The sequence below is a fragment of the Alosa pseudoharengus genome, unplaced genomic scaffold (assembly GCF_046254945.1).
Source record: "Alosa pseudoharengus isolate Yale_2024_CS ecotype anadromous, Long Island Sound unplaced genomic scaffold, YU_APseudo_1.1 YU_APseudo_1.1_scf_18, whole genome shotgun sequence".
In the NCBI taxonomy this organism is placed as follows: Eukaryota; Metazoa; Chordata; class Actinopteri; order Clupeiformes; family Clupeidae; genus Alosa; species Alosa pseudoharengus.
In genome coordinates this window covers 8218006-8244426 of record NW_027468650.1, presented here as the reverse complement: position 1 = coordinate 8244426, position 26421 = coordinate 8218006, and the positions used below count along the sequence as shown (strand labels likewise).

Sequence of the window (26421 nt, the reverse complement as noted above, 5' to 3'; positions counted from 1 at the left end):
CCACATGAAGTGTTACCTTGATTTGTAAGAGCATGACAAATTCTACATATAAAAGTACAAGTAAATAATACAAGTCTATGACAGACTTTAAATTATTCCAGTCTTTTTTCAGAAGCAGTGAACCCATGATTAGAGTAGCATTATGCATGAGGATGAAAAAAGACCAAAATAGCTGAAGTAAGTCTGAAATGACACTAAAAGTATGTTTCATTAAAACATGACTCCGCCTACTTCTCCAGCCATTGTCCAAACTGCAGAGCTGAGATGGTAAGGCTAGGCTACAGAATTTCAAGCTGGTATAAATTTGGGCAATTGTCCTGTATGTCTTAAGATATTAAATAGATCTTTGCTCTGCATTTGGGAACAAAACTGCACAGTGTCCATCTGCTGTTTGGATGAAATTCTATCACTCCATGACTGCCTATGCTAATGTTTGGGGTTTAAGTTTTGATCGTGCTGACACTGTGAGATGCAATGACACAAATTCATCTGGACAACTCAAGCTGTAACAGATGCACTTACTTTTCATTCCCAAAACTGGACACTGGCCGTATCATTTGCTTTCTATTTTCCAAATGGAATTTTTCTTTGTCATTGCATCTGTGTGGCACATGTTGGCTAATACCAGTTTAAGCTAACTCTGGCTGTGAAAAGTGTGGCGCTCTGCACTGCATTGATGCTAGTCCTGGAGCACTGAGATTGTGCCAGGACTATCCAGTCAACGCAGTTACAGGCAGACTTCAGGCTTGGGGGATAGTGGAGGGGGGGGGGGTGCAATTGCTGTGGTGCTGTAACACACTGGAGGTTGTGGGGTTGTTCCACATTAAACATTGTGTAAATGTGGCGACATTTGAACATTAGCCCTTGGGTCTTTGTCTGTTGACTGGGATGGGATTTTGGGAGGGCTTCACTATTTCTCCACAGAACTTTGCCCAGCTTGGGTTGGACATGCGAGTATGTCAGTTATGACCAAGGCTGCACCACTTCCAATGACTTTTAAAAAGGGACTTCACAGTTTTCTGTCCCTTATCAATCAGCATAGTCATGTTTAAACGTGCTATATAAATAAATCTGATTGATTGATTGATTGACATGCTATGAGCTGTTTGAGTTTAGCAGATCCCTCCTCACTGGGATCTAGAGTTTCTCCTACAAACAAGCAAGGGAAACGGAGACAAAGCTGTACTGTTGGAGGTGCGTCCTGTGTGGTGGATACTTGGCAGTTAGCGTCAACAGACGTGCTGATCCTCTTTAGCGTCAACAGACATGCTGATCCTCTTTAGCTCTGTGTGCTTCTCATTACGGCTACAGCTATTGGCTTTTTTCAAAACCCTTTTTGAAATATATAATTTTATTTGGCCTCACGAAGAACACTTTAACACACCAGATTTCAAAAGACTAAGACAAAAAACAAATATTCGCAACTGCAGACCCTGCCTAACGTCAGATTAAATTAACAATCTAATCTTAATCCATTTGGTTTGGGGTTATTAGGTTTCCATCTATAATACTTTATGGACTCATTTGAACAGTTTAGGATAATTAACACACTGGATCATTTCACTATTTTGGATGGTGCAGCCTTCACCACAAATGACTCGAACAACAAAAAGCTATAAAACGGATGATATAGCAATCCACTGAATGTAACAATCATCAAACAAGTTCTGCGACACGTCGACTGACAATGGACAGCATGCACCCTCTGGAGTGGATTGACTACTCTCAAGACATGGCATGTTCCTTTCAGCTTTATGTTGTTTCATGCCCGTCTCTGTTCAAGAGTTCTGCTGATGAGATAACCCCTTGGTTTTTTAAAAAAAAGAACAGAGCAATTGCTTTGAATTGTTCTGTCTTTGTCATTTCATACCATGTACTTCCTTGTCATTTGTCTTCCCGGACCTATGCCTTTTTATCTTGGAGGCACCTCACTTTTTGTCACATCTGTGTCTGTCTTTGTCAAGCAAATGAAGCAATAGAGAAAATGCACATAATTACCTCATTGGCTCCGGTTGTGGCAATGGGAGACTGAGTTTGAGTAGCATCTACTGTTCCGTAGTCAGAGTCAGTATAGTACTCTCCATCAACATTATTTGGCTGAGGTTGTGTCACATTGACAGGAAAAGAGAAAGAATAAAAAAGAGTGAAGAGTTAACACAGGAAGAGCACATCACAAGTGTTATCCACTGGGCCTCGAGACAACCTCTGTCCAGTCTAGAGGAGCCTTGGGGGAGAGAGGAGGTGGGCAGGGAGAGTTAGGTAGCATCCAGACTAGCATCAGAGATTTTCCTTTGGCTACAGAGGAAATATCTTGATGGGTTCTGACTGGGTCTACAGGCACTTTTACCCCTAGATAGGCTTTGTCTTTCACTGGTGCTGTGGCCTGGAAGCCATGCCGCTTCTTCTTAGCGGCTGACTGTTTGGCTGTCAGGAACTTATAGGCCTTGTGGTTGACGGACTTTGACGGCCTCCTCATGAAGGCACTACGTCTCCTTCTCTGGAATAGGGTTGATGTGACAGAGGGCAACAGGGAAACACATACAACACATGTAAAACATAAGCACATAGACAAAGATGAAGACAAGACAAAGTTTTTTTTTTTTTAAAAGGAAAGTTGTACGTTCCATGTAGACAGGTACTTTTCAGCCTAGAAGAAGGGAACACATGTAAAGAGCTTTACATTCATATCAGACAGAAAGGAACAAGCACAGAAAATCATGGAAACAGTGCTTGACAGTGAAGGAGAAGACAAGGACACCCATGATGACGTACAACAAGACACCACATGACACAACACATCAAGTGTTTTATTAATCTATTTACCTGAGGCTCAGAGTATTCATCTGTCTCTTTTGCTGTTTCTCCTTCATAGTACTCATACAAATCTCCATAATCTGTGCCAGTAGCATACTGAATTGGGAGAGGAAAATAGGGCAAGCAAAGACAGGTTAGCATTACGGCAGCACTATTAGACAACAATAGTGCCGCCTCACACAAAAATGATGTAGCATGTCTTTCAGACATATTACACATTGGTTGATTTAGTTAACTAGTAGATGCTATACAGAGCAAAAAATAATTGATAATGCCAAAAAGTGTTGTGGTAAACTGTTGGACATGTTGCAATGTTAGGGAAAAAATTGCAGTCCACTCCAGTGTAATGGATTTTGGGTTCATGGAAGCATAGCATAACACAACACTTTTATAGAGGCACTACAATTACAGAGGACTATGACACTGAATGTGCCAAACTTTATTAGTGTTGAGACATTTGGACAGTTTTGACGATCAAAACTGGTGGGGGATTTCCAACATGTTACTGTCAAAAAGACCTTGTGGAGAGCATGGTGGTATTCCCAGGTGGGTGTTAAGGCCCTAATAAAACATCACAGCAGGTCAGGGAAGCCATGAGAAAAATACCACATGCCATATGTCTGGAACCTTCCGTCATGGAACTTTTTCATTCCCCCACGTGTAAATTACACAGTGTCATACATCTAAGGTTGACAAGATTGAGGGTTTGTATTTATGGAAAGTGTATCGTCCTACCAAGCGTTTTCTCTTTCCCTCTGGTATTTTTTTCATTTTAAAGAGAGCTGAGCTCAGTAAGTGACTTCAAAGTAGTACTTCAGTTTTGTTCCACAAAATGTATTCCAGTTAAACAAATGGGTATTATTTCTAAGAAGATTGTAAAATTGTATTAAGTCATTAGAGTAAAAGAAAAGTGAAAAATCCAACAATGCTATCATCAAGTTAGGAGGGGTATAAAACTCAACATTAATAGCACGGCATAAAGCCTTAATGTTGTTGCATTAAGTGACTGATGAATGAATCAGATGTTGAAGGCAGGAGTTGTTATTATTCATCAATCACTAGTAATCCATTAAAATACCTCCCTCTTTCTGCCTTATCTCCATCTCTGCACTATTTTATTAAAATCTCTCTTCTGGGGACCAGTGTATTAGCTAAGAAATGGATGGCGTTGCAGAGCCTGGCCCACAACAGTCCATCCATCACATGCACAGGGGGAAACAGATAGAGATAGAGGAAGGGTTAGTCCCCCATACAGCTGTGGGGCTCACGGGAGCACTCCCAAGCTGATGAGCTGGCTGCTCTCCATGAGCCCTTCGTGGGGGAGACCTCATGGAGGGGGGCCCTACTGGTGCTGGAGTGAGCAGAGCACGGGACGCCGGTGTCTGCCTCGAGCCTCCAGGGCCTTAAGGCTGGCTGGCTGGCTCCCGCTGTTCTTACTCATATTCTCATGTGGTGCTGTTTCCATCGTGCATCATGTGAGGACGTGAATGGCAAAGGGCCAACCAGGGGGGGCCCTTCAGAGATGCTGCTGTCAATGTTTGTGCAAGTAAGGGAGTGATGCCCTACTCTGGGGTGTTTGTGTTTTTATTGAAACAGGCTGTTTTTTTATCACTGTTAATAAGAGATACCAGTTGACTTAAAAATGTTTAATTGTATTAATTTAGCTTATATTTGTTGGCGCCATATTGAACTACTGTATGTCTAGGATAGACGATCCTATCATTTTCTTTCAATTGCCAGTGGAAAGGCCTAAAAATAGGTTAAGACAACAACTGCGCAAGCCAATGATGTTCTGTCCGAATGTTCCAGAAGTTTTTCTACTGTAATGTATGCTCCTGTAAAACACTGTTCTTTTTCTTCTCTGTGTCACTGGAGGATCTGCTAAAGCCATAAGTGGAACAAATCCCAGACTTCTGCGGAGAGCACCTAGACGTCATGGCATGTTAAGAAATTCCATCGCGATCCAAGTTGTTCAGGAGCAGGGGAAAAAAACCCTGCTTCGAGGAAACGGTAAAGGAACAAGCAAGAAGTAGTGACCACGTGGCCCCACTGACAATAACCCATTAATCCTCTACAGGCCACCTAGGGCTTATTAAATCTCCAAACCACCTGTTTGTTTATGGCCAACATATTTTTTCTCCGCCTTTGCTAAATAAAAGAAATACTGACCTCTGAGGGAGGACTGTTTACGGGTCACAGCAGATTTTAGTAGGGTGTGTGTGTGTGTGTGTGTGTGTGTGTGTGTGTGTGTGTGTGTGTGTGTGTGTGTGTGTGTGCGTGTGCATGGGTATGTGTGTGTGTCTGTGTGTATGCATGTGTGTGTGTGTGTGTGTGTGTGTGTGTGTGTGACAGACCTCATCATCTGTTGGCTGCTGGGCCTGTAGGGTGTCGCGGTGGGGTGTTTCACAGTCTGGGCTGTAGTGTTCACAGTAGTCGTAGGCTGCCTTAGGATCAGCGACAATCAACAGCTGCTGGATATCGCCCTGTGGAGGAGAGACAGATAGACAGAGAGAGAGAGAGAGAGAGAGTGAGAGACAGAGAGAGAGAGAGAGAGAGTGAGAGACAGAGAGAGAGAGAGAGAGAGAGAGAGTGAGAGACAGATAGACAGAGAGAGAGAGAGAGTGAGAGACAGAGAGAGAGAGAGAGAGAGAGAGAAAGAGATTTGTGAGCTGATTCAGAGTAGCACGCTCTCAAGTGGGGTAATGAGGAATGAGCGCCCTCTGAGAACAGACATTAAAGGCATGCTTAGTCATATTAATCATCAAAGACATTACAGGAAGCAACCCAAGCCAGTAGCCAGAGCCAAGGACCCACGTTGATAGTATCTCTTGAAGCGTTTTATTAAGCCATTGAAAGTATGCTCAGAGATAAACACATCCAAGCAAACACACCATACATGTACACACACGCAAAGTCAGACAGACCAACACACACACACACACATGCGTGCACACACACAAACACACATAGACACATTGCCCCTGTCACTACAAGCGTCTTATGCTTGATCAACCTCAAGCACATTGGACATAGTGTAATTAGTATTTAGTTTTGTTAGTTTTCTTATCTGTCTTATCTTCTACTGTCTTTATTGTACAGTGGAGTTTAGTTATATGTTTATACTTATACTTATGTTTACCATGTTTTTCTGCTGTAAGTGCATGTTGTGTGTGATGTCTGTATGCTACTGAGACCCTTGAATTTCCCCTTGGGGATCAATAAAGTATCTATCTATCTATCTATCGATCCAGTATATCAGGCAACATCCACACCAACAGAATGCATCAGCCTGAGACAATCCAGCACACACATTTTTCCAACCACTGCATCTGGCGCTCATGAAAATCAGAGAAAATTGCCTCCCACAGGCTACTCAGGTGAATTATCAGCCAAGCTATGGTATCACCACAGATGCGGTTCTTTTTCGTTTGGTGCTTGGAATATCTGGAAAATATCGGATAGAAGCAGCCAACATGCTGAACTTATTTGAATCCTAACAAGGAGGGCCTTTGCAAAATCCTACGTTGGAGAACAACAGAGTTCTGCAGTTGGAAGAGCCGCATAAACCACTTGATTATTTGGAACATCTGGGGGACATTTCTAAGCTGTTTGGAAACTCTGAAGGGAAGGACAGTGCACTTAAAGTGAATATTTTGAAGCAATCAGATGTTCACTGGTGTCTTCTGGACTCAGATCCACCCTCCGTGGGATGGGAAGACGACCAGGAACCACAAGATACTTGGGGGCAACCTGGGACCCACAGGGAAGTGTGTGGGGGGTACCACTGGCACGATATATTCGCATGGCCCACATAATATAAGTCACCCGCAAGCGAGAGAGTGGCCCTTGGTGGCCCTTGCCCTCAGGCGACAACGAAAAAAGTGCTGCACGTCCCAAAACAACAAGCGGCTCCGCCCCGCCTCGCCCCCAGGCAGTAAGAATAGAACGCATAATAACACACACGGGCCGCTCGAAGCGACGGGAGCGCACCAGTGCTGCGGTTTCTTCTCTCGATCTGGCCTCGAGATGCCCACCAAAAACACCACAAGCCCAATCGCTGGGTTGCACGTCAGGCACGGTCATCCCTGGTCATCCCTTTCCCTTCGCATAGGCGGTCTGTAGGATTTTAAAGAGCTTTTCTCAGTACTCGAGGGCCACTGCAGCTCCTGCCAAAGGTTTCACTAAAGCAGTCAAAGCAGGCCACATGTTGGCTTGTAGGACAGAATGCTCCTCCTTGACGGACCCTTTAAAGTTTTATTTACTTTATTCCGAGGCACAATGCATGCCATGATGCCTGAAGCTGAGGTGGGGGGGGGGGGGCAGACTGATCGGAGGTATGCTCCCACAGCCTCTGGATGCACACTCAGGAACGCTTGGGTTTTTAACTGGCAGCACAGGAGCTTGGCAAAGGCACCCCAGGACTGTGAATCAGCAGGCTGGAACACGTCTGGACCTATGAGTGTGTCTGTGTGTGTATGTAAATATGTGTGTCTATCTGCGTTTGTGTATGTGTGTGTGTGTGAGAGAGAGAAGGAAAGAGAGAGAGAAAGAGAGAGAGAGAGAGAGAGAGAGAGAGAAAGGAAGACAGACAGAGGTGAGCTACAGTATAGTACTGAAGGATGAAAGATAAACAACCCGGTGGCCAGGAAAGCCTGAGGCAATATATACAAAAGTAAACTAGTGTGTTTCAAAACTGCTGGCTGCAAGCTACATATGATTAACTACCTCTGTGAAATATATGCTGTGCCCAGGCAGGAAAACTCCCTGCCCTCTCCTAAAACGGCATGGCCAGGAAAACAAAGGTCCGCCACCACCGCTGACGGCCAACAAAAACGGCACAAATGAGAAATAATCATCCAAAATCTGTCCCAATATTATTCTAAGCCACAATTGAAAATATCACCTGTGACCGCCATTATACCACGCGTCTAGCAGACCATGAAAGCCCGGGTTGGCTCCAGAAGGAGCCGTCTGTGCACTGAAGTGCCCGTGCCAATGTCTGGGGGATGAGGGGGGGTGGCAGGTGGCAGCAAGATCAAGCCCAAGCATGACTGGAGCTGACGGATCTTACCTCATGGGGTCACCTGTGAGTGCCAACCATGGCTGGGGGAGGCCCGGTCTGGGCATGTACACCAGCCTGCCAGCCAGTCAACTGAAAAGGCACCCCAGGGTGCTGCAGCCCGATTGGCTGCCAAGTCGGGGGTAATTAGCCACGGCTTTAATTACCACAACAGTCAGTGTCCCAACACCACGGCACAGTGGCTCCAGGTACCGCAGGTGCATCATGGGAAAGAGCTGAGGTTGTGTGGAGACGGCGCATTCATTTGGGCATGCCGTGGCCTACTGGTGGGCAGCCGTGGCCTACTGGATGGGCAGCCGTGGCCTACTAGTTAGCACTTCGGACCTGTAACCGGAGGGTTGCCGGTTCGAACCCTGACCAGTAGGCACGGCTGAAGTGCCCTTGAGCAAGGCACCTAACCCCTCACTGCTCCCCGAGCACCGCTGTTGCAGGGAGCTCACTGCGCCGGGATTAGTGTGTGCTTCACCTCACTGTGTGCTCACTGTGTGCTGTGTGTGTTTCACTAATTCACGGATTGGGACAAATGCAGAGACCAAATTTCCCTCATGGGATCAAAAGAGTATATATACTTATACTTATTTGGCTCTTTGGGGAGACGGTAGATGGAAGGGTGGCAACGCAGAAGGAAGATGGAGGAGGGGACAGACAAGAAGAAGAGCTCAAAGGGTATGAGAGAGAGGAATGTAAGGAGGATTAACAGAAAGAGAGAAAGAGAGAGAGACAGAAACAGGGTTGGGAAGTAGAGGCATAGAGAGTGTGAGAGAGAGAGAGAGAGGGAGAGAGAGAGAGAAAGAGAGAGAGAGGGAGAGAGAGGTAGTTAAAGAGGAAAATAGCTGGGAGCAGCTGGAGCTTCTAAAAGGCTGTTTGGCTCCTGGCGCACACCTGTGTAACATTAGCCCCCATGACTTGGCTCTGAAGGTCTGAAGACTGGGGAGGTGAGAGCTTTCAGCTGGCCTCACCTGGCCCCCTTTAAGGCCTCAATAACACACACACACACACACACACACACACACACACACACACACACACACACACACACACACACACACACACACACACACACACACACATTCACAAACACCTTTGCCACTTATGACCCACGCACAGGTAACTGCACTAGACAGTTTAATGGCACACAGGGCAGGGGTCAAGCGGCGGGGTCACACAGCGAGTGGCAGCAAGGTCAAGACCTCGGACGGAAAACTGAGAAGGGAAAAACAGAGAACTGAGGAACAGAGACAGTTTTAATAATTAGCTCTTCATTTTTGCACGAAATGAATGGAGATGAAGGGAAGACAAAAAAAAAAGAGAGAGAGAGAGAGAGAGAGAGAGAGAGGGAGAGGGAGAGAGAGAGAAAAGGAGAGCAAGAAAAAAGGACTATATTGAGATGGAAATGTCAAAGCACTTATGTTCATTTTCTTGAGATGATTTAAGCTTGTCTGTGACCCCAGCATGACCGCGTCACTCACAGAGGTAAAAATACACAGGTCAGAGGTCAAAGGTAAGAAGAGAGTGTGTTAGCACCACAGGAAGAAGCCACAGGAAACTGTTTTTGGCAGGCCAATAGAGAACCTAATAATACCACAATGAGGCTTTGTGCTAAGTCCTGGATACTTCTTATATTACAGCTTCTTCTTGTTTAAAACTTTTACAACACAGAAGGTCTAAAATGCAACTTAAGAATATACTCTCAATGCTCCAAATGGCACAATAAATGAAAAGCTAGCCCTGTCATTGAGACTCCAGGGCTTGCCTCTGCGACACAAACAAAATCTCTTCCTGGTTTTGCCTTTGTTCATTAAGATGTTCGGCCGGCTTAATTACAGAGCGGCTCGAGGGACAACAGCCGCTGCCCCCCAATCAGAGCGGTGGGAGGGCTGACCTTTGATGTACCTCTGCCCTGGGCCGCATGCCCGTCATCATGGAGGACATACCCACCAACCCCCATTAGACACACCCCTTCCCACCTACCACAGATACGATCGCGGCTCACAGGGCAAACTGGTTAACTCAGCTCAAAAAACCTCTTGGCTGCGGCACAGATGGGTCTTTGCGCATCAGACGAAGGCTGTGCTCTCCAGACTTCAATCAAACGCAGCTTTCGCTGGCCGAGTCTCATGAACTGGGATGACTGTAAACGCTGACAGATGCGGACACTGACTTTTTAGCCGCAGAGAATGGGGTGGGTGTGTGGGGAGGGCTCTTTTGTCTTCCCAGAATGCTTTGCATACAAAAGAAAAAACAACAACACTTAGCTGGTAGCTACCTCATTTCTGTAATGAAATCTAATCAACAATCTTTTATATCCAAAAACACTCCTCCTGACCTTATGCATAAATGCAATCCACAAGCAGACTACACTACACTGGCTCCATCCAGCTAAGGAGAACAAATAACAGCCCCAGAAACACCCCAGACGCCATAACTAGAACTACTGTGTGTATGAGGAGAGGATGGGAGTTGGTGGTGGTAGTGTGTGTGTGTGTGTGTGGGGGGGGGGGGGGGCGCAGGGGGAACAGTCTGCGTGTCTGACAGGTAGTGTCAAATCAGGATGAATAGTGTGTCTTACGGGCGGGGAGGAGTGGAGGGGAGGTGGAGGGGAGGTGGGTGATGAAGGGGAGCGGGGTTCAGGCAAGAGGAGAAGGCCCCAGAGGAGCCATGAAAGAGGCTCTTTCATGAGCACTCTCTCTCACCGGCGTTATCTGTGGACCGTCAGATTCTACACCGCCAACAGAAAGTGTCCTCGCACTCCTCTCCAGCTGACAACCGGGCAGCCGCGGAGAAGCTTGGCATTTGGGAAACAGTTCAGACGGCGAATCACACTAACGACAATATAATGACACGTCTTCCCGAAGAACTTTTTTTCCAGAGGGAGCCCATGTTGGATCTCAGGGTGGGTAATGGCACGGAGACAGGCCATTTAAAGAGTATAAAGGGTTCATATATTTTCTCTTTTACAGACCCATGTGTTTCCACCAATTCATTGGTAAGTACCCCGGGGATTGGGGATAGCTGTGGCACGAACACACAGCTGGACTATAGACTCAAAAAAAAAATCCTTTTTTCGGTAAACTATCTTGAGCACAATCTGTTATTCTGTGTTCGAAATCTTTAAAAGTTGTCATTTCGAGGTTGGTTAGTCGGAGCCGGCTTTTTAAAACAACACATCACAGAGACGTGATTCATCTGAGTGGCGAATGCATTAGGGAGTGAGGTTCCTCAAAGCTAGGCCAGGTATTTCCTTCACGTTTCCCAGAGTACACTTCTGTGGTGGCCATGTAGAGAGAACAGACTAGGGCCCTGTTCAGAAATTATACACTGAGCTCACTGTTAAGAATGTCATAGGGCCTCATTTTAGACATTTTACCATGGTGGTTTTGACTTGATTAGTTGTGTCTTCAATAGAGTTCAAAATAATCTTAGGAAAATACATAGGAGATTTGTCCAAATAACCTTTGTTGCTGTAATTCATTTAAGCTTGACAATCTTAGCACAAACAAAAAAAAATTCCAAAACGACATATATTTCAAATTGTACAGTTTGTTTTAAAACGGGGTACTGGGTAATGGAACTACAAAGAGGACCTTAGAGACCACTCCTTGCTTTGGTATGCAACTCTAATTCACATCTGGCAACCCCCTGACAAGAGCTGTCTGCGATTCAGAAACCTGCCACTGGTATTCAAAAAAGGGAAAAAAATCAATCCCTAAAAGTTTGACAAAATGAAAATAGCAAGATGTCAGATTGCTGAACATGGTGCCAAATATAAAACCTTCAACATAGCAACATGTACTTCCAAACACACACACACACACTCACACACACGCCTCAAAAGCTGATACACATATGCATACAGAATGCTCCTAACTCCTCCACGTCACCACGGTGATGACACAAACCCATTGAGACAAGGCAACGTCAGCCATCAGTCAAACCTACACAGGCCCAATAACGGGGTTCTCATACCCCCACTCCACCCACCTTCCCATAAACAAACTTTCTCTTTCACAGGCAAACAGACCCTCCGGTGGCCTGGATGGCCTCTCCCTCACCCTGACACCCGGCGTATTTCACTCACACACCACAATTAGTCATTGTCTGGCTTTATTTACATCAGTCATTTAGACCTCCTGGTTCTGTTCCTCCTCCCCCACAACCCTACAACCCCTAGGAGCATCTGCAAACTGAAGAGAGGGAACACACACACACACACACACACACACATACACACACATACACACACACACACACACACACCAGAGAGCAAATACACATACACATCACCTACAACAAACAACAAACGACTTCATGCATTTTACGCATGAGAATTCAACTCTCTGACAATCGTGGAAAAGGAAGGCAGTAGCAATGCTGATGAGTTTAGACCAGTTGAAAAACACAAATGCTTGAGCAAACACACCAAAAAGAAAGAAACAGCTATTGGCACCGGCGCATGAGGACATGAGTGAAAATCTCAGAGTAATTACCATTAATTAAACCCCAAGGCGTTTGAAGTGCTCTCTCTCTCTCTCTCTCTTTCTCTCTCCCTCCCTCCCTCTCAGATGGCACTGTGCATTTTCTTCCCTCTACGCAGAATGCAGAACAGATGTGTTCCGAAGGAGTGCTAATTGATAATCATCGCCACTCTTACATCTGTCAGGGACGAAGCACCTCGACGCCAGCTCCTTTCCATCCTCTCTGGTGATCAGCAGGAATGGGCCGCAAGTGACCGCACCATCCCTGCCACCCCAACACCCCCCACCTACCCACCTCCACCCTCTAGAAAGCGAGTCTGACCTGGACTTGCTAGACGTCAGAAGAGCCGTCCCACGAGCTTGCCCGTGCTGATGGGAAACAGACCCCGCGGTTTATGCTGTCAGCTCCCATTCATATTTATTGTTACGTTTTTCCCCTTAATTTCTCAATCTGGCAGAGGCAGGACACTCTCTTTGGTCCCAAGGGAATGCTAGAGCACATTTCTTTGTGCTTGAGTTTTTGACAAAATATTTTGACAGTTCAGCTTTCCTATGTCAAAAGAACTGATGCGTTATTACACTGTTATAAACGCCATGATGACAAAGTCACTGTAACAACAGCCCGATGGATATGCCAGAGCAATGGCTAATTCTTCACCATAATCAAGGGTGGTCCATAAACCTCTCATCCCTGAAGCAGCACCCTGACTAAATGCAGTCCTGCCGCAAAGAGGGGCTCCACTAGCCTTAAGTGGCGTTAATTACAAGGGGAAGAGGCCCTCGTGACAGGAAGTGATGGAAAGCTGAGGCCTGCCTTGTGCTATCTTAGAAAAAAAGACAAATATCTCGCCTTCTTCTACTCACCTTCACCCTCAAACCATCCATCTCACTCATTCTCTCTCTCTCTCTCTCTCTCTTTCTCCTTTTCTGTTCAAGCACAGTCCATATAGAAGACCATTTGAAACATATGGAGGGCTGAAGGGATAGCCATCAGCCAGGTAGCTTCATACTGAAGATAGCTCTGATCCCCCAGCACACCATCAGCACACTGTTTTCATTATCTGACATTCCTTCGTACTACATCAAAGAGAATATAGAGCCCATCTTTATAAAGAATATCAACCGCTTCCCTTCCACGGCTGACATTTTTCTACTAACGCAACTCTCAATGAACTGTAGCCACTGGCAGAGAACCCATAAAAGAGTAGAGGAAACACACTAGTTTTTTTTGTTTGATGTATTTACATTATAGCAGGATGAGGTTATGTTTATAATCAGGCTGAACAGGTAAGCACATGCTGGAGACGTCCCAGTTGGAAGCCTCTTTCTCAGGAGCTAAGCATGTCTCGTCCCGGGCTCTCCTGCCAGGAGATCCACCTCTTTTAACTCCGTAACTCAATCACTCCCTCCCCCCTTCTCACAAACACACCTCCCCCTGTCCTTCATCTGCACTGGCCCACTGAGGTGGAAGGGAGGGAGGCCATCTTAAGTTCCCCTCCACATACTGTAGCCCACTTGGCCTAAAGTGCATTTTATTGCAGCAGTGTGCTTTAAACAAAAAATAACTTGCTCGAGGGAACAGAGATGCATCCATGAAACTATTCTTCTTGACAGAAATGTAAATGTCTAGAGAGCAAATGTAAACCTCCCTGACCCTTCAAGCTCTCCAATTCTCCCTTGTGGAAGCCAAGGTGTGGTTTAAAAATTTGTTTTTTATTGCTGACAAGACATATTAGTCCGGGGACGGAGGGGAAAAAAAGGCTTTCGACTGACGACTGAAGCTGCATTGCCCCAAAATCAGCTAAAGTTTCTGCTGACAGTTGGGAATGATGAAGCGCTGCTGTTGCATCACGTTCCTCAGCTCCTTCGCGTTTCAACGCCGCCCTTTTTGTTTCATTTATGAGCCAATAAAACTCCCACCCCATGACAGTTTACTTGCCGTTTAAAAAAAACTAAAACGGTAACTGCTACAGTATGGAAGGGCCTATAGAGCCCCCCTGAGTCTGCTCCAACTGTAAATGACTGGAAGCTCTGGGAGTATATGCTTTCAGACTGAGTCTCCTTTGTTCTAATCTCTCCGCCCATAAAAGAGGTCTAGTCTCCATTTCTCCTTGATGAGTGCTCAGCACATGCCAAAATAACCAGGCCGCTGCTTGACATAGACTAATTTCACACGGATTCATAGCTCAGCACTTCTAACAGCACAATTACACAGAGATGTTTGAGATCTCTGGGAAAAATGCAAAAAGTGTCCCCGGAACTGACATAGACAGGTTGATGACAAAATGAAGAACCTCTCTGTATTGAAACGTATTAAAGCGTGTTTCTGAGCATTCCAGCTAGCATGAAAACGTTGCTTTGAGTAGCCAGGGGCCGATGGCCTTACCTCAAACACTTCCTCATCCAGGATCCTGGTTCCAAAGACGGTGATGCCATTGGTGTTGACGATAGCACCGCTGCTCCTGCCCAGGGGCTTGGTGACCTTCTTCTTGCAATCAACGATGATGGTCACAGTCTTCTTCTCCACACTGATGGCAATGCGGTGCCACCTGGAATGGGAGAGAAAACGCAAAGAGAGGAGATGAGAGAGAGGCTGGTGGGGTGGCAGCAGGGAAGGGGTTAAATGGGTAAACAGTGTCACACGTGAGAGAACCCCCCCCACCCCACCCACAAACACCTCTAAACCCATTAAAATTTGCCACCGTGCTTGAGATATTACATTCCAAGTCTCATTCCTGGCCACCTAACTGCCCCCTTCACCACCACCACCACCACCCCACCCTTACCCTTTCTACACCCCCCCCCCTCCTCTTCCCCAGTTCTGGCCTTGTTTAGCATGGGATTAAACTCATTAAACCCTACACTAAATCCTCCTTCTGGGTTACTCGGCATGACGGACACGTTGAACATTGTGGAAAGTGTGGATCGGGGAGGTGGGGTGGCCAAACGGAGGCGTACAGTCAAAACATTGTTCTGACGATGGAAGGAGGAGGGGTGGGGGGGGGTTGGCAGGCAGGAGGGGGAGGGGTAGGGGGCACTTGGCATGGCCTCTCACGAGGTTAGATGCTAAGATGCCTCCAAAACTTGCCCTGGACATAAACCTTGCCATGGTCTTAGTGAGGCCTCGTTATACAGCAAAGTTAACAATTCAGTCTAGTAAAGTAACAATTCTCAGCATGTCTGCATATACGAACATATGCATATGCAAACATCTAAACATGTTTTAATAGACTGATCCTATTAAGGTTTTCACTTTTTCTAAAGGAGGCCCTTTTGTAGCTGGTGGGATAACAATGCGGCTTAGGATATTAGAGCTCACTTGGGATGGGTTAGGGATGACTAAACAGTTCCAAATTGTCTGGCTTAATCAAGCTGGAAATGTTCAGGCATAAACCAAACCAACCCGCCAACAAGCCATCAAATTCATAACAATGGCATTCTTGACAATAAATATTTCTCTCCCCCAGTAGTGGATGCCTGAGTGATGCTTCAAAGGCCACTTGAATGTCATTTATCATCACAGATCAGCTGTCCTACTGCAATAACTCAGAGCCATTTAACTGAACACAAACGATAAATAATAATGTTATTGCACTAAAGTATTGTAACAATTAAACCAGTGCAATCCATGCTTTCTCTCTCCACTAAATACACTTTCTCATTATGCCAGAGCTCTTTTGTTCTGATCAAATATTGGTGTTGTTTACCGTGCATGTGTTCCATTGTAAACACATGGCAGCTTAATTGAGTGCACATTTGTGTTTCTGTGCCTTAATCGCATTTCTATAACCCAAACACAAAACAAAAGCTGCTGACAGCTGTTCTAAGCAGGAAAACAAGCCAATCACAACGCAGGCAACAACTCTTCTCTCTCCTCCACACGTTTGCCTAAAGCCTGTGGAAATTAAGACTACAGATAAAAAACCCAGCACTTTCATCATCTTTATATGACACTCACAAAAACGATTTTGCCCTAAATGCTGGTGATTAGGAGACATCCATGTGCCTGGGTGCTGCAGGCTTCCCAGAGGAGGTCTGCTTGGAGAGTGGGTTTAGTCAGGGAGGCTTTGGGCTCACTCAGGCTCTGCCACTCTGCCACCCACATAAGCGCTGAACTCCACTACGGAAAACGTTGCTTTTTAGATGGTGGGTCACACAGCAAACCGCACAAAACTACAATTCTGGCAGAAACTGGACTTGAACATCCAATGGGTCTCTATTTCTATATTCTATTTTTATTTTCTACTAATATATACCGGTAGTATCAATATTAAGGCCTTACTTTACTGTAAATAATCACACAAATCTTAATTTCCTACATTCCTGTCGAGAACTTTCACACAGTGGTATGGAAATATATACAAATTGCATGGAGGACAATTTAAACATAGTTTCCTATGCAAAACTGTGTTCAATTATAATGTTCTGTTTGGCCCCTTGGCTAGCTATGGAAGGACAAGTAAACAGACTGAGTCTAAAAGTTAAGGCACGAGTTAAGGATCTTAAGTACTACACCAGAAGACAAACGACAGAAAGATTAGAAAAATAAATGTTCTCAAGGTCACAGGAAGTTGTTCCCTGTCACAGAGTCATAGCGGCTTAGCCACAGCTCCGAGACAAAATTCCTGAGTTTTCCAAGTATTGTAGGATTACTGTGAATCTACTGCCTTGATAGAAACCTATGAATGGCCTATCTGATTGGATTAGGTAATCCATGATGATAATGCTTTGCGGCTGGGAATAAAGTCAGCCAATATCGCACACTCATTCAGAGAAGAGGCTGCTGTCAGATGGCCCATGGCAGTCTACAATGCATTCAACTAATCCAGTGTCTCCTTAAACATCATGGCTTCCCCTTCCCAGGAAGGGAGAGGATGATAACTCATCATAAACCACTGGGGTATGAAACCATGACACGTGTTCTAGAACAGCATTCCTTCCCACTATACATACTATGCATTTTCTCAAATGATCTACGTAGGCCTATGCCTCATAGCCTCACACAATTTCCACTGTCAGCACAAATGTCGAGAGAAAAAAGAGGTTAAGTGGCAGGAAGAAAGAGAAAGAGACAGAGAGGGAGAGAGAGACAGAGGGAGAGAGAGAGACAGTGAAAGAGAGAAGGAGAGAGAGACAGAGAGGGAGAGAGAGAGAGACAGAGAGAGAGAGAGGGAGGGAGCAGCGAGGAAAGAGAGATCAAAGAAAGAGACAGGACAGGTAGACTGGTTTGTCGTGGCTACAGGAAACACCATCAACAAAGACAGGGGCACACTAGGATGACCCTGTCTGTCTGGGCGCAGTCGGCTGGCCAGGCAGCCCAAAGCAAACTCATATCCTTCACGGCGTGCCATCGTCTGGCTTCGCCTGGCCTCACCTGGCCTGTCTTGACCGGCCGTTATATCACACTTACTTTCCATCAGCCAGGTTGAGAGTGCGGAAGAGGGGGTAATCTTCGGGGGCGGGCTTGCCGTGCTGGTCCTCGTACAGGAAGAGGGGGGAGCGCCCCAGCTCCACGCCCAGCTGCTGGATGCCCTGCTCGCTGTAGATGGACAGCAGGAACGCCTGCAGCCCAGCCTTGGCCTTGACCGTGGCGAGGATAGAGAAGTCCTCAGGGAACACGCCGCCTGGACGTCCATCAGACACAAACAGGTCAACCATGGAGACAGGAGAGGGGTGACAGTGCCCTTTACTACTCTAATCACTTCCTATATGACAATTTGTTAACTCTTTACATGTCTATGAGTGATGGTTATGCATGTGAGATATGTGTGTATGTGTGTTATGGTTGTCTAAGCTATACTGGATGCCTAAAAATTCCATTGAGATGAATAAAGTATCTATCTATCTATCTATCTATCTATCTATCTATCTATCTATCTATCTATTCAAATAGACAATGACATTGGTTTCTGTTATGTATACCTGTATACCTCTCCATTGTATTTTATGAGTATTCCCTGAAGTATTCTGAGACAAAGTGTTATATAATAAAGCACAGAGAACAGAAACGGTCCTCCTAATGTTATGAAATGTCCGTGGCTCATCACATTCCTCTCTGTGAGAGTCTTCCATTGTTTGCCTCTGCTCTCAGTCCAAACTGGAGGACAATCAATTCAGGTTGAATGAGGGGGGAAAAAACTTTAACAAGGTCTTGTTTGTATTACATTATCTAGAGGATACCAATTTATTTGTAACGATTATGCCAAAGCCTAAGGGGGAGCTATCCAATCTCCTGCTAAGCTTCAATAAAAAAAATCATGAAAAAAAATCTGGGTGGAAATTACTAAGACACAAACAATGATGAATAGATAGACGGTCGGTCATTTCACACTGTATTAAAATGCTACAATATCTCTGGTCTCATAAAACAAAGGAACATTGCCCTTGCATGAGGCCAAAAGCATAAAACTTTATTAGTACCAAAGGGGTTTTTAATTTTTGAACTACTATTTGAAAGAAAATCTTTCAACTGCAATCTTCTGAGCTTAGACTATTTTATGAGCTTGTATACTCCTTAGGATTCTGGACAGCCTGTGACGTCTGAACAGATACATCTCTCTTTGTCATGACACTTTCCTTTTCCTATGAAAATGTCACAGCTTTGTAGCCACTTTGCCCCCGAACTGGACTGCAATTCAGGACATTTCTGCCAAGCTCACTTGCCAGGGTACAATGGCCTGTTTGGGTGAAACACAGCCCTGTACAATCGAGGGGGGATGGCATCTGTTGTCAAAAGTCTTGGCAACGCTAACAAAGGCCCACATTTACAAAAGCACTGGAAGGCCACTGACAGGAAGTGAGGTAAGAGCGGTTCCACTTACCTGGGAAGAGCTGCTTGGTGGGTGCGCTGATCTGGGCCTGTTTCCCTACTCTGAAGGCTGTGTCTGGCTGCGAGGCTCGTCGGTTTGTGCAAAATCCTGATGTTTTCCTCACTCCTTCGGGGGCATTTTGAAAATCTAATAGCTTTAGCACGTCCACTGGTTCAGCTGTAGACAGGGGTGGGTGGGGTGGGGTTGAGGGGAGAGAGAAAACAGAGACAGTGTGCTTTTAATTCTGTGCGAGTGAATTTATTTTTAGAGGCTGGATAGCACATACCTATGAAACTTATGTATAATATACATTTGGAAAAATAAAATAATAAAAAAAAAACACTCCAAGGTAAGGTAATTACAAATGAAGGAAATGTGATCCAGCAGTGCCCTACCCACATAACGAGCACACTGAGAAAAGTGCATGGAACAAGGTGATTTATACTCCAGACTGAGACATGTTTTCACATCAATTTCCCAGACATGTGTAGTCTGTATAAAGTATCATGTTCTTTTCACATAAACCATACCCAACAACAGGACAGGTAGTTTGCCTTTAAGACCACAACATACCACAATCATATTAGATGGGTGCTTTCTCAAATACCTTAAAAGGTTAAAATCCAGGCTTTCAGTTAACTACATCCACTTAGTCAATCAGCATATGATGACTTAATTGATTGCTGCGTATTCTTTTCTTCTTCTACAATTACCACTTGAAAAACAGAATCTGTTTCTCTAAGCTGAACTCTCTACAGTCTCTTGAGAAATGCCTGGTCTGGATAGCAGCTTTCACAAGTATGTCTGCTGTCTCACATGACAGGAAATATCCTCCATCTTAGCCAGAAATGAGCAGCATAACAAACAGTGTTGTCCACAGAAGGCTAGCCCTGTAACCACATCATGGATAGGTTAGCTTTACTTTGATAAGGGTCGCCGTCGCCGAGCCACCTTAGTCTTTTTTTTCCCCCTGGCACACCACAACCCATTTCACCTGGTATAAGGGCCTCTCTGTCTGATCCTGCAGTTCAGCCCCTACCTCCTGTGGAGGGCCCATGAGAATGTATTAAAAATCCGGCGGCTATCAAAACAACTTCTCAGACTTCGTCCCCCTCAAACAGTGCTACTTATATGTGAAATGAAAGGGGTTGGGGAGCGGACCTGGAACGTTTCAGTGAACTGCAGAGCTTCACATCTTAAAGGATTTTTGATTTTTGAACCCACGAAAAGGTTCCGAACCACATGACCCTCGTGTGACTACTACTGATGCGCTACTACACTACACACTCCACCACAACCCAAATGTGTTTTTGTAGGGACAGAACCAGGATTGTCGACCCGGATTGTCTGAAAGGGTTCACTCTCTTAGATAACTGTTTAGATTGGCACACAGGGCTAAACCATTCCCAGTTTTCATCCACTGTGCTCCGTATGTGTGGGTCGTGTTAGAGGGGGAAAAATGTTTGATTTCCTTCTGGACACACTTTGGCATACATTCCAGTTTTTGCCGGGGATAAGCAAACTATAACAAGCCATTTCATTATAGTCAGTGGACCTTGAGAAGAAAATATGCCCTAGCTCAACATGAACCATTTCTATTTTCTACTACTTCGGCACATATAAGAGATTTCTGGAAACTGATTTTCAACTAGGGTTCTGGAGGGAAAATCTCAGAACTGTTCCTTCCTATTGCTCAGAACTAGTTACTGTGCCGTCTTCTATATGTCCCACACTCTCTGCATGTGATGGTGTGTTCTATGGAGTGCACTGTCTCTCTACTGGCTGGGGAATGAGGATGCTCCCTGAATCTGGCTTTGATTTACAGTTCCCATTGAGTCACTGCCCTGAGGGGCGTGTGGGGAAAGTGCTGATCTGTCCATTTCCACCCATTCTTTCTCTCCGCATCGCCCTCTCTCCTTCACCCACTTCTATCACTCTCTCCCTATCTTACTTACTCCCATCACCTCTCTCTTTCTTTCTCTCTCTCTCTCTCTCAAAGTCTGAAACTCTCCTTTCTTCTTTCAGTCTCCTTATTTCCCCCCGTCTCTCTACCTCCATTCTTAATGTGCTCTCCCTTCCTCCCTCTATCCCTTCTCCTCTCTCTCTCTCTCTCCCTCTCCCTCACTCGCTCTCTCTGTTTCCCTGGCGCGCATGATGAATGCATTAGAGGCAGCGGGCCCCCCAACCCTGACATCTGCAACTCCTACAGAATCTCCTACAGTTGCCCACCAGGGACAGGCCACATGTGTCTCAGGAAGAGAAGGAGAACAGGAGGAGCTTTTAAACATATACCACAGAGAGGAAAAGGAGGGAGGGTGGCAAGAAGGAAGGGGTGGGAGAAAAAAAGAAAAAGAAAATACGAGGCCTAACTGTAAAAGACTAACATTTTGGCCCGCCTGACTCTTTTAGTTAAATGGGCAAAACTTGGGGAGGGGGACACACAAGAGCTGAGCCCCAACTACCCATCAGAATGTGGCTTACGGTCCTTTCAGAGGTTTGAAAAGCAGTGGTCTGCTGCGTTTATTCTTCAGCCTATATGAAAAGGGAATCCTCTTTGTGGTAACCCGCTACGAGTGGCCATTCAGCGAGCGATCACCCTTAACCCCATTCAGTGGGAGTCGCTCACGCCCTCAGACAGAGAGAATGACCAAAGAGAGAGAGAGAGAGAGAGAGCGAGAGAAAGACAGGTTGAAAAAAATAATAATCATCCTGACCATAAAAAAATAACACAGAAAGAAAAAAAAAACAGTACACTGTGAAACAGGGGCACAATCGCTGACCGATTGCTTTTATATATTGTGAGAGGTTTCCACGGCCACTGGGGCTGCTGGACCGGAGGTGCGGATCTCTAAAGAGGCCACTGTATCCCGGGCCCTCATCCGTTCCAGATGTGGCTCTGCAGCCAGAGGACGACCTTGTCAGGGAGGTGCTGAAAAAAAAAAAAAAAGCAGGAGCCCCACCCCCCCGCCCCCACTAAATCCATTAGAAGGGCCAAATGAGTGTGTGCGGTCTTCAGGGGAGTGCATCTGATGGACGGGTGTGACATGGCCCGCTTGGCCACTGCACAAACAGACCGTGGTCAGACGTAGTCTTTCAGCCGTATGGGCCTGGGTGGGGTGGGGCCGCTTGGAGGGAGGGACAGACGGAGAAAGGAAATCTGCATATCCATGATGAGATCATGCGTGGGGCCCCTGTTAACTTCTTTTTTTTGGGGGGGGGGGGGGTGGAGTGGGGGATACACCCTCAACCCTCCCCCACAATAAAAATGGAAACTGATAGGGTGATGGGGTGGGATGGGGTAGGAAGTTGGGGGTGGGGGGAGGGGGTTGTCATGGTTCACATTAATCCGTCCCGTCAGTAGATATGCTCTGATTTAATGCCTGTCATGTTAACAGAGGCGGGGAGATCATCACGGCAACATTAAAAGAGACGAAGGGGTAGTACCAGAGGCCGGTACACGCTCCGACATGTGTGACCGCTGACAAAGGGCCAGGGACAGGCAGTTTTTTCCCAGACTTTTTTTTTTCTTTCTCTTTTCTCTTTCTTCTGGGTGCGTGTGCGCTCGTCTCCAGGAGGAGAAGCTCACAGCTGTGGAGGGGCACAGAACAGGACCGCTTCTGGTCGGCTCCTGTCAGACACTAAATCACTTTTTCCAAGGCTGAGATCAGCTAGGACGGAGAGGCTACCTTTTCACCTGCAGCTCCCTGAGACTCTAATAATGTATTCAGTCAGAATCCCCCCTCTCCCTCTCCCCTCTCATACAGGCTCACACTCTTGCTCTCTCTCTCTCTCTCTCTTTTTTCGCACTCCCTCACCACCAAAGCCACTCGGTTCGCTGACCTCTCGCTGCTTGAACAGACCTGCTTTATGCCAGTGCCGCTCTGGAAACTTCACAAGAGGAAAATGTTCATGTGTGCAATTTTACGTCCACTATTTTTATTCTATTCTCTCTTTCCCAGGGCCCTAAAACAGAGCCAAGGCACACAACTGTATTTCTTTAGTGCCCGTCCAGCTTGGATGTCCATATATGCTGCTATTACAAGACCTTACATGCGTATACATCATGTAATTATGGTAGGTCTCATATTAGAAAACTTGGAGAGAGATGCAGAGCGACTGCCAAGAAAGCATATGCTCTATAATTTACAAACAAACACATGTTGTCTAGTTGGGTACTGTGGCAGGAAGCCACAGAGGAGGAGAAAAAAAAGGACTAGAAGAAAAAGTCAAATGAAACTCCATTTTAGAACCTGAGCGGCCCTGCCTTTCGAGCCGAAAAATAGCATGAGATTTGTGAAATGCGAGCATTGTTTAAAGGAATGCGCATCAGTGGAATCTAAGCCCCAAGGGCTGGAGGAACGTGTCTGTACACTGCAGGCCCTATGGGACATCTAGCAGAAATGCCTTCATGTGCAATAAAGCCCACCTCCGTACATAGGATACATACATACTTTCATATATATATATATATATATATATATATATATATAAAGAAGTATTTTAATTACACAGTAAAAAAAATGCACAAATGATGATTAGGGTAACAACCCATATTAGGCTGCTGAGAAATCAATGCAAAGAACAAACTGTTCAAACTGGTCTTAATTAATGTTGTCCGAAGTATGTCTGACTATGTATAAACTCAATACTGTAATGTCAATTTTCAAGTAGAGTTGCTTAAATGGGCCTACTATAATAACTTTGTTTTTGTCATTCTAATATAAATCAACTACAAACAGATCTTTAATCAGTGGAAAACGTAAATGGAGCTTTTTGTTTAATTTTGTGAGCCACTGTTGCTAGTTTGTGTGACTCAGCCCCTGTTGTGGGACCAGAGTAACTAGGCCTATATGCTGGCCTGCCCTTTGAAGACACTAAAATAATAGGGATGAGCAAAGAAGACCATCATCAAATAAGAGCACAGTACTTAGAGTGGAAGCATTCCCACCAGTGAATCGAGGAAAGCCACTGAAGGGGCAACGCTGCGTTGTGGAGACACACTTGTGTAAAAATCCACGAAGAGGGTAAAAAAGCGCTCAGAGTTACTGAAGCCCCCTCTTGGGCTTCGGTGTGGACTAGGGCTGTACGGAGATAGGGTATCTGTGTTGGATGGCAGTGCAGTTCACCCGCAGACCAGGGGCGCACTTTTCACAGACCGAGCGGGGCGCTGTAGGCACTACAGACTTTTACAGCCACCAGAAACTCCTAAAATCAGCAGCTTGAAAGGGAATGGTCATCGGCCATGGAAAAAAAGGAGGGGGGGGGGTCTTCTTTGGCAGTTATAACCAGGCATGTTGTGTTATTAAAGAAATGTATACCATATTTTTATTTTCTTTGTCAGGCAGCATAACTAATTCCAAGCAGGAGTTAGATATGAGCATACATATTTACAGTCACCGATCAACTGCTTTAGAATTACTATATTCACCATACATTGATAGAGAAGGACATATTCAGCCAATAAACGTTTAAATTAGTAACTCAATGTATTGCTCTTGAACTGTCTTCCACGGTTAAATAGGCTAAGCCCCCAAGACTCCAAACTCTGCCTACCACAGAAACAAAAATGCAATTAGCCTAATACGCCAATTAAGCTTTTACACAATAATGCGAACAAATTATTTGACATACAGATCAGATTTATTCCATTAATTCACATAGCGTCGTTTGGATGGCTACACTGAACTAAATTAGTGTTAACATTTCGTCCCCCTAAGTCATGAATAAACTTGTCAAGCAACTTCCCAAAGGTTGCAGAATTGTTTTTTACCAAACTGTGAGGCAGCGATCTAAAACCCTGCGGAATTCCACCCTGCTAGCCGTGTCCACACACACCTAACGGACCACCAGTTCAAACAAAGAGTTTTTTCAGCATAATTCTTAAAAGCCGTCTCTGTGTAACCTCTTGGACACATTCTTTTTAGGTTTCCTCGCGACTGCCGAGTGCAACTCAAGAGGCACTAATAGTCTGTCCTAATACAATAAATGAAGTTCAAAGTAAACCAGTAGAATAATCCCCAGTCAACAAACCAAGTCATGCGTAAAGCCCGTGCGAGCCAATGCTTAGTCATTATTTACAGTTTCATATGTGAACCAAAACTTGAATATCCTAGGCAACGCCATACGCGCTAGCACTAAGATTAGGTTTGAGAGCATGTGGTAAAACAAAATCTTAGTTTTCATGCTTGCCATTGACTCTATTGTGGCTTTTTACTTAGAGGGATTCCACAGGCTGCTGAATTCATCTCTATGGACAGCTGTAGTGTCAGTAGGTCACTCGCATTTGCGAGCGAGTGATCCGAAAAAGCTAGTCATACAAATGTTGCCAAAATCAGTCACGTATCCGTCACCATGACGGAGCAGCATACAACCACAGTGCCTTCCATCTGGCTGACGGTCCCTGCACATTTGTTTCACAATAACTTTGTTAACCTGATCTTTTCTTACCTGCTCTGACACTTGCAGCCTCCAGAAGGAGTGTTAAAGTGATGAGAACGGTTACAGGGGAATCCATAAGCCACCTTTTCGTTTTCCACCTTGTGGACCACCTTTGCATCTCCATGATCGGCGCCCACAAATGTGAACAAAACTGGGCGACCTCAAGTTATTTTAAATGATGTCCCTTCCACAATCCCAAACGCAACGGATGAGTTCTACACAGCCATAAGTGAGGGGTATTTTGTTTCTTCGCACTGCCAGTCCAGGCCCCTCCGATCTTCCTTTCCTGAGCCCAGCCTTCAGACTGAAGGTACTTGGGCTTTAATCAAAATGCACTGAGCATTCGATACCCAAGAAGTCACACCGTCAAGGGGCTGGGCAAGCACCACAAACCAGACCCACGACTACAGGAAAATGACAAGGGAAAAATCCCGATTAGCAAATCACGGTGCTTGAAACTTGTGTTGGGATCCTCCCATCAGTTTTACAGAGCTAACCAAGTGTTGCCTCCGCGTCCCTCCGCAGATCGGCGTCAATTTTCTCGAAGTGTCCTGGGAATGAGACGACTCACAAGAGAGTGAGAGACCAAATAGGCATTTAAGCAATCCGCACTGTTTGTCAATAGGCGGAATGAACGCTGTGCATTGTCTAACATACCGACGCATGTTCGGCTTGGGTCATAGGTACCCCATTTTTATGCCACAATGAAAGGCAGTGTACAAGTTGTCGGAGAACGTTGGACACTTGACGGATACCTGAACTCAATTCGCACTCTAAACGCAACTTTTCCTGGGCGTTTGCAGCT

The 26421-nt window shown here is 45.5% G+C and overlaps 1 protein-coding gene across 2 annotated transcripts in view; it reads right to left on the bottom strand.

Annotated features, from left to right (window-relative positions):
- The window catches only part of col11a1a (collagen, type XI, alpha 1a), an 84657-nt gene extending 58723 nt beyond the window's left edge, over positions 1–25934 (bottom strand). The window contains exons 1-7 of one of the 2 annotated variants that reach the window (XM_076290191.1): positions 25626–25934; positions 19191–19355; positions 17780–17993; positions 14756–14918; positions 5169–5297; positions 2824–2910; positions 2348–2497 (exon numbers count right to left, since the gene is read on the bottom strand). In XM_076290191.1, the coding sequence (XP_076146306.1) occupies positions 2348–2497; positions 2824–2910; positions 5169–5297; positions 14756–14918; positions 17780–17993; positions 19191–19355; positions 25626–25740 (1023 nt within the window). In that variant the 5' untranslated portion in view covers positions 25741–25934. The remainder of the gene's footprint in view (positions 1–2347; positions 2498–2823; positions 2911–5168; positions 5298–14755; positions 14919–17779; positions 17994–19190; positions 19356–25625) is intronic. The other variant, XM_076290192.1, reaches the window with a different exon arrangement.
- Positions 25935–26421: the final 487 nt, after the last annotated feature.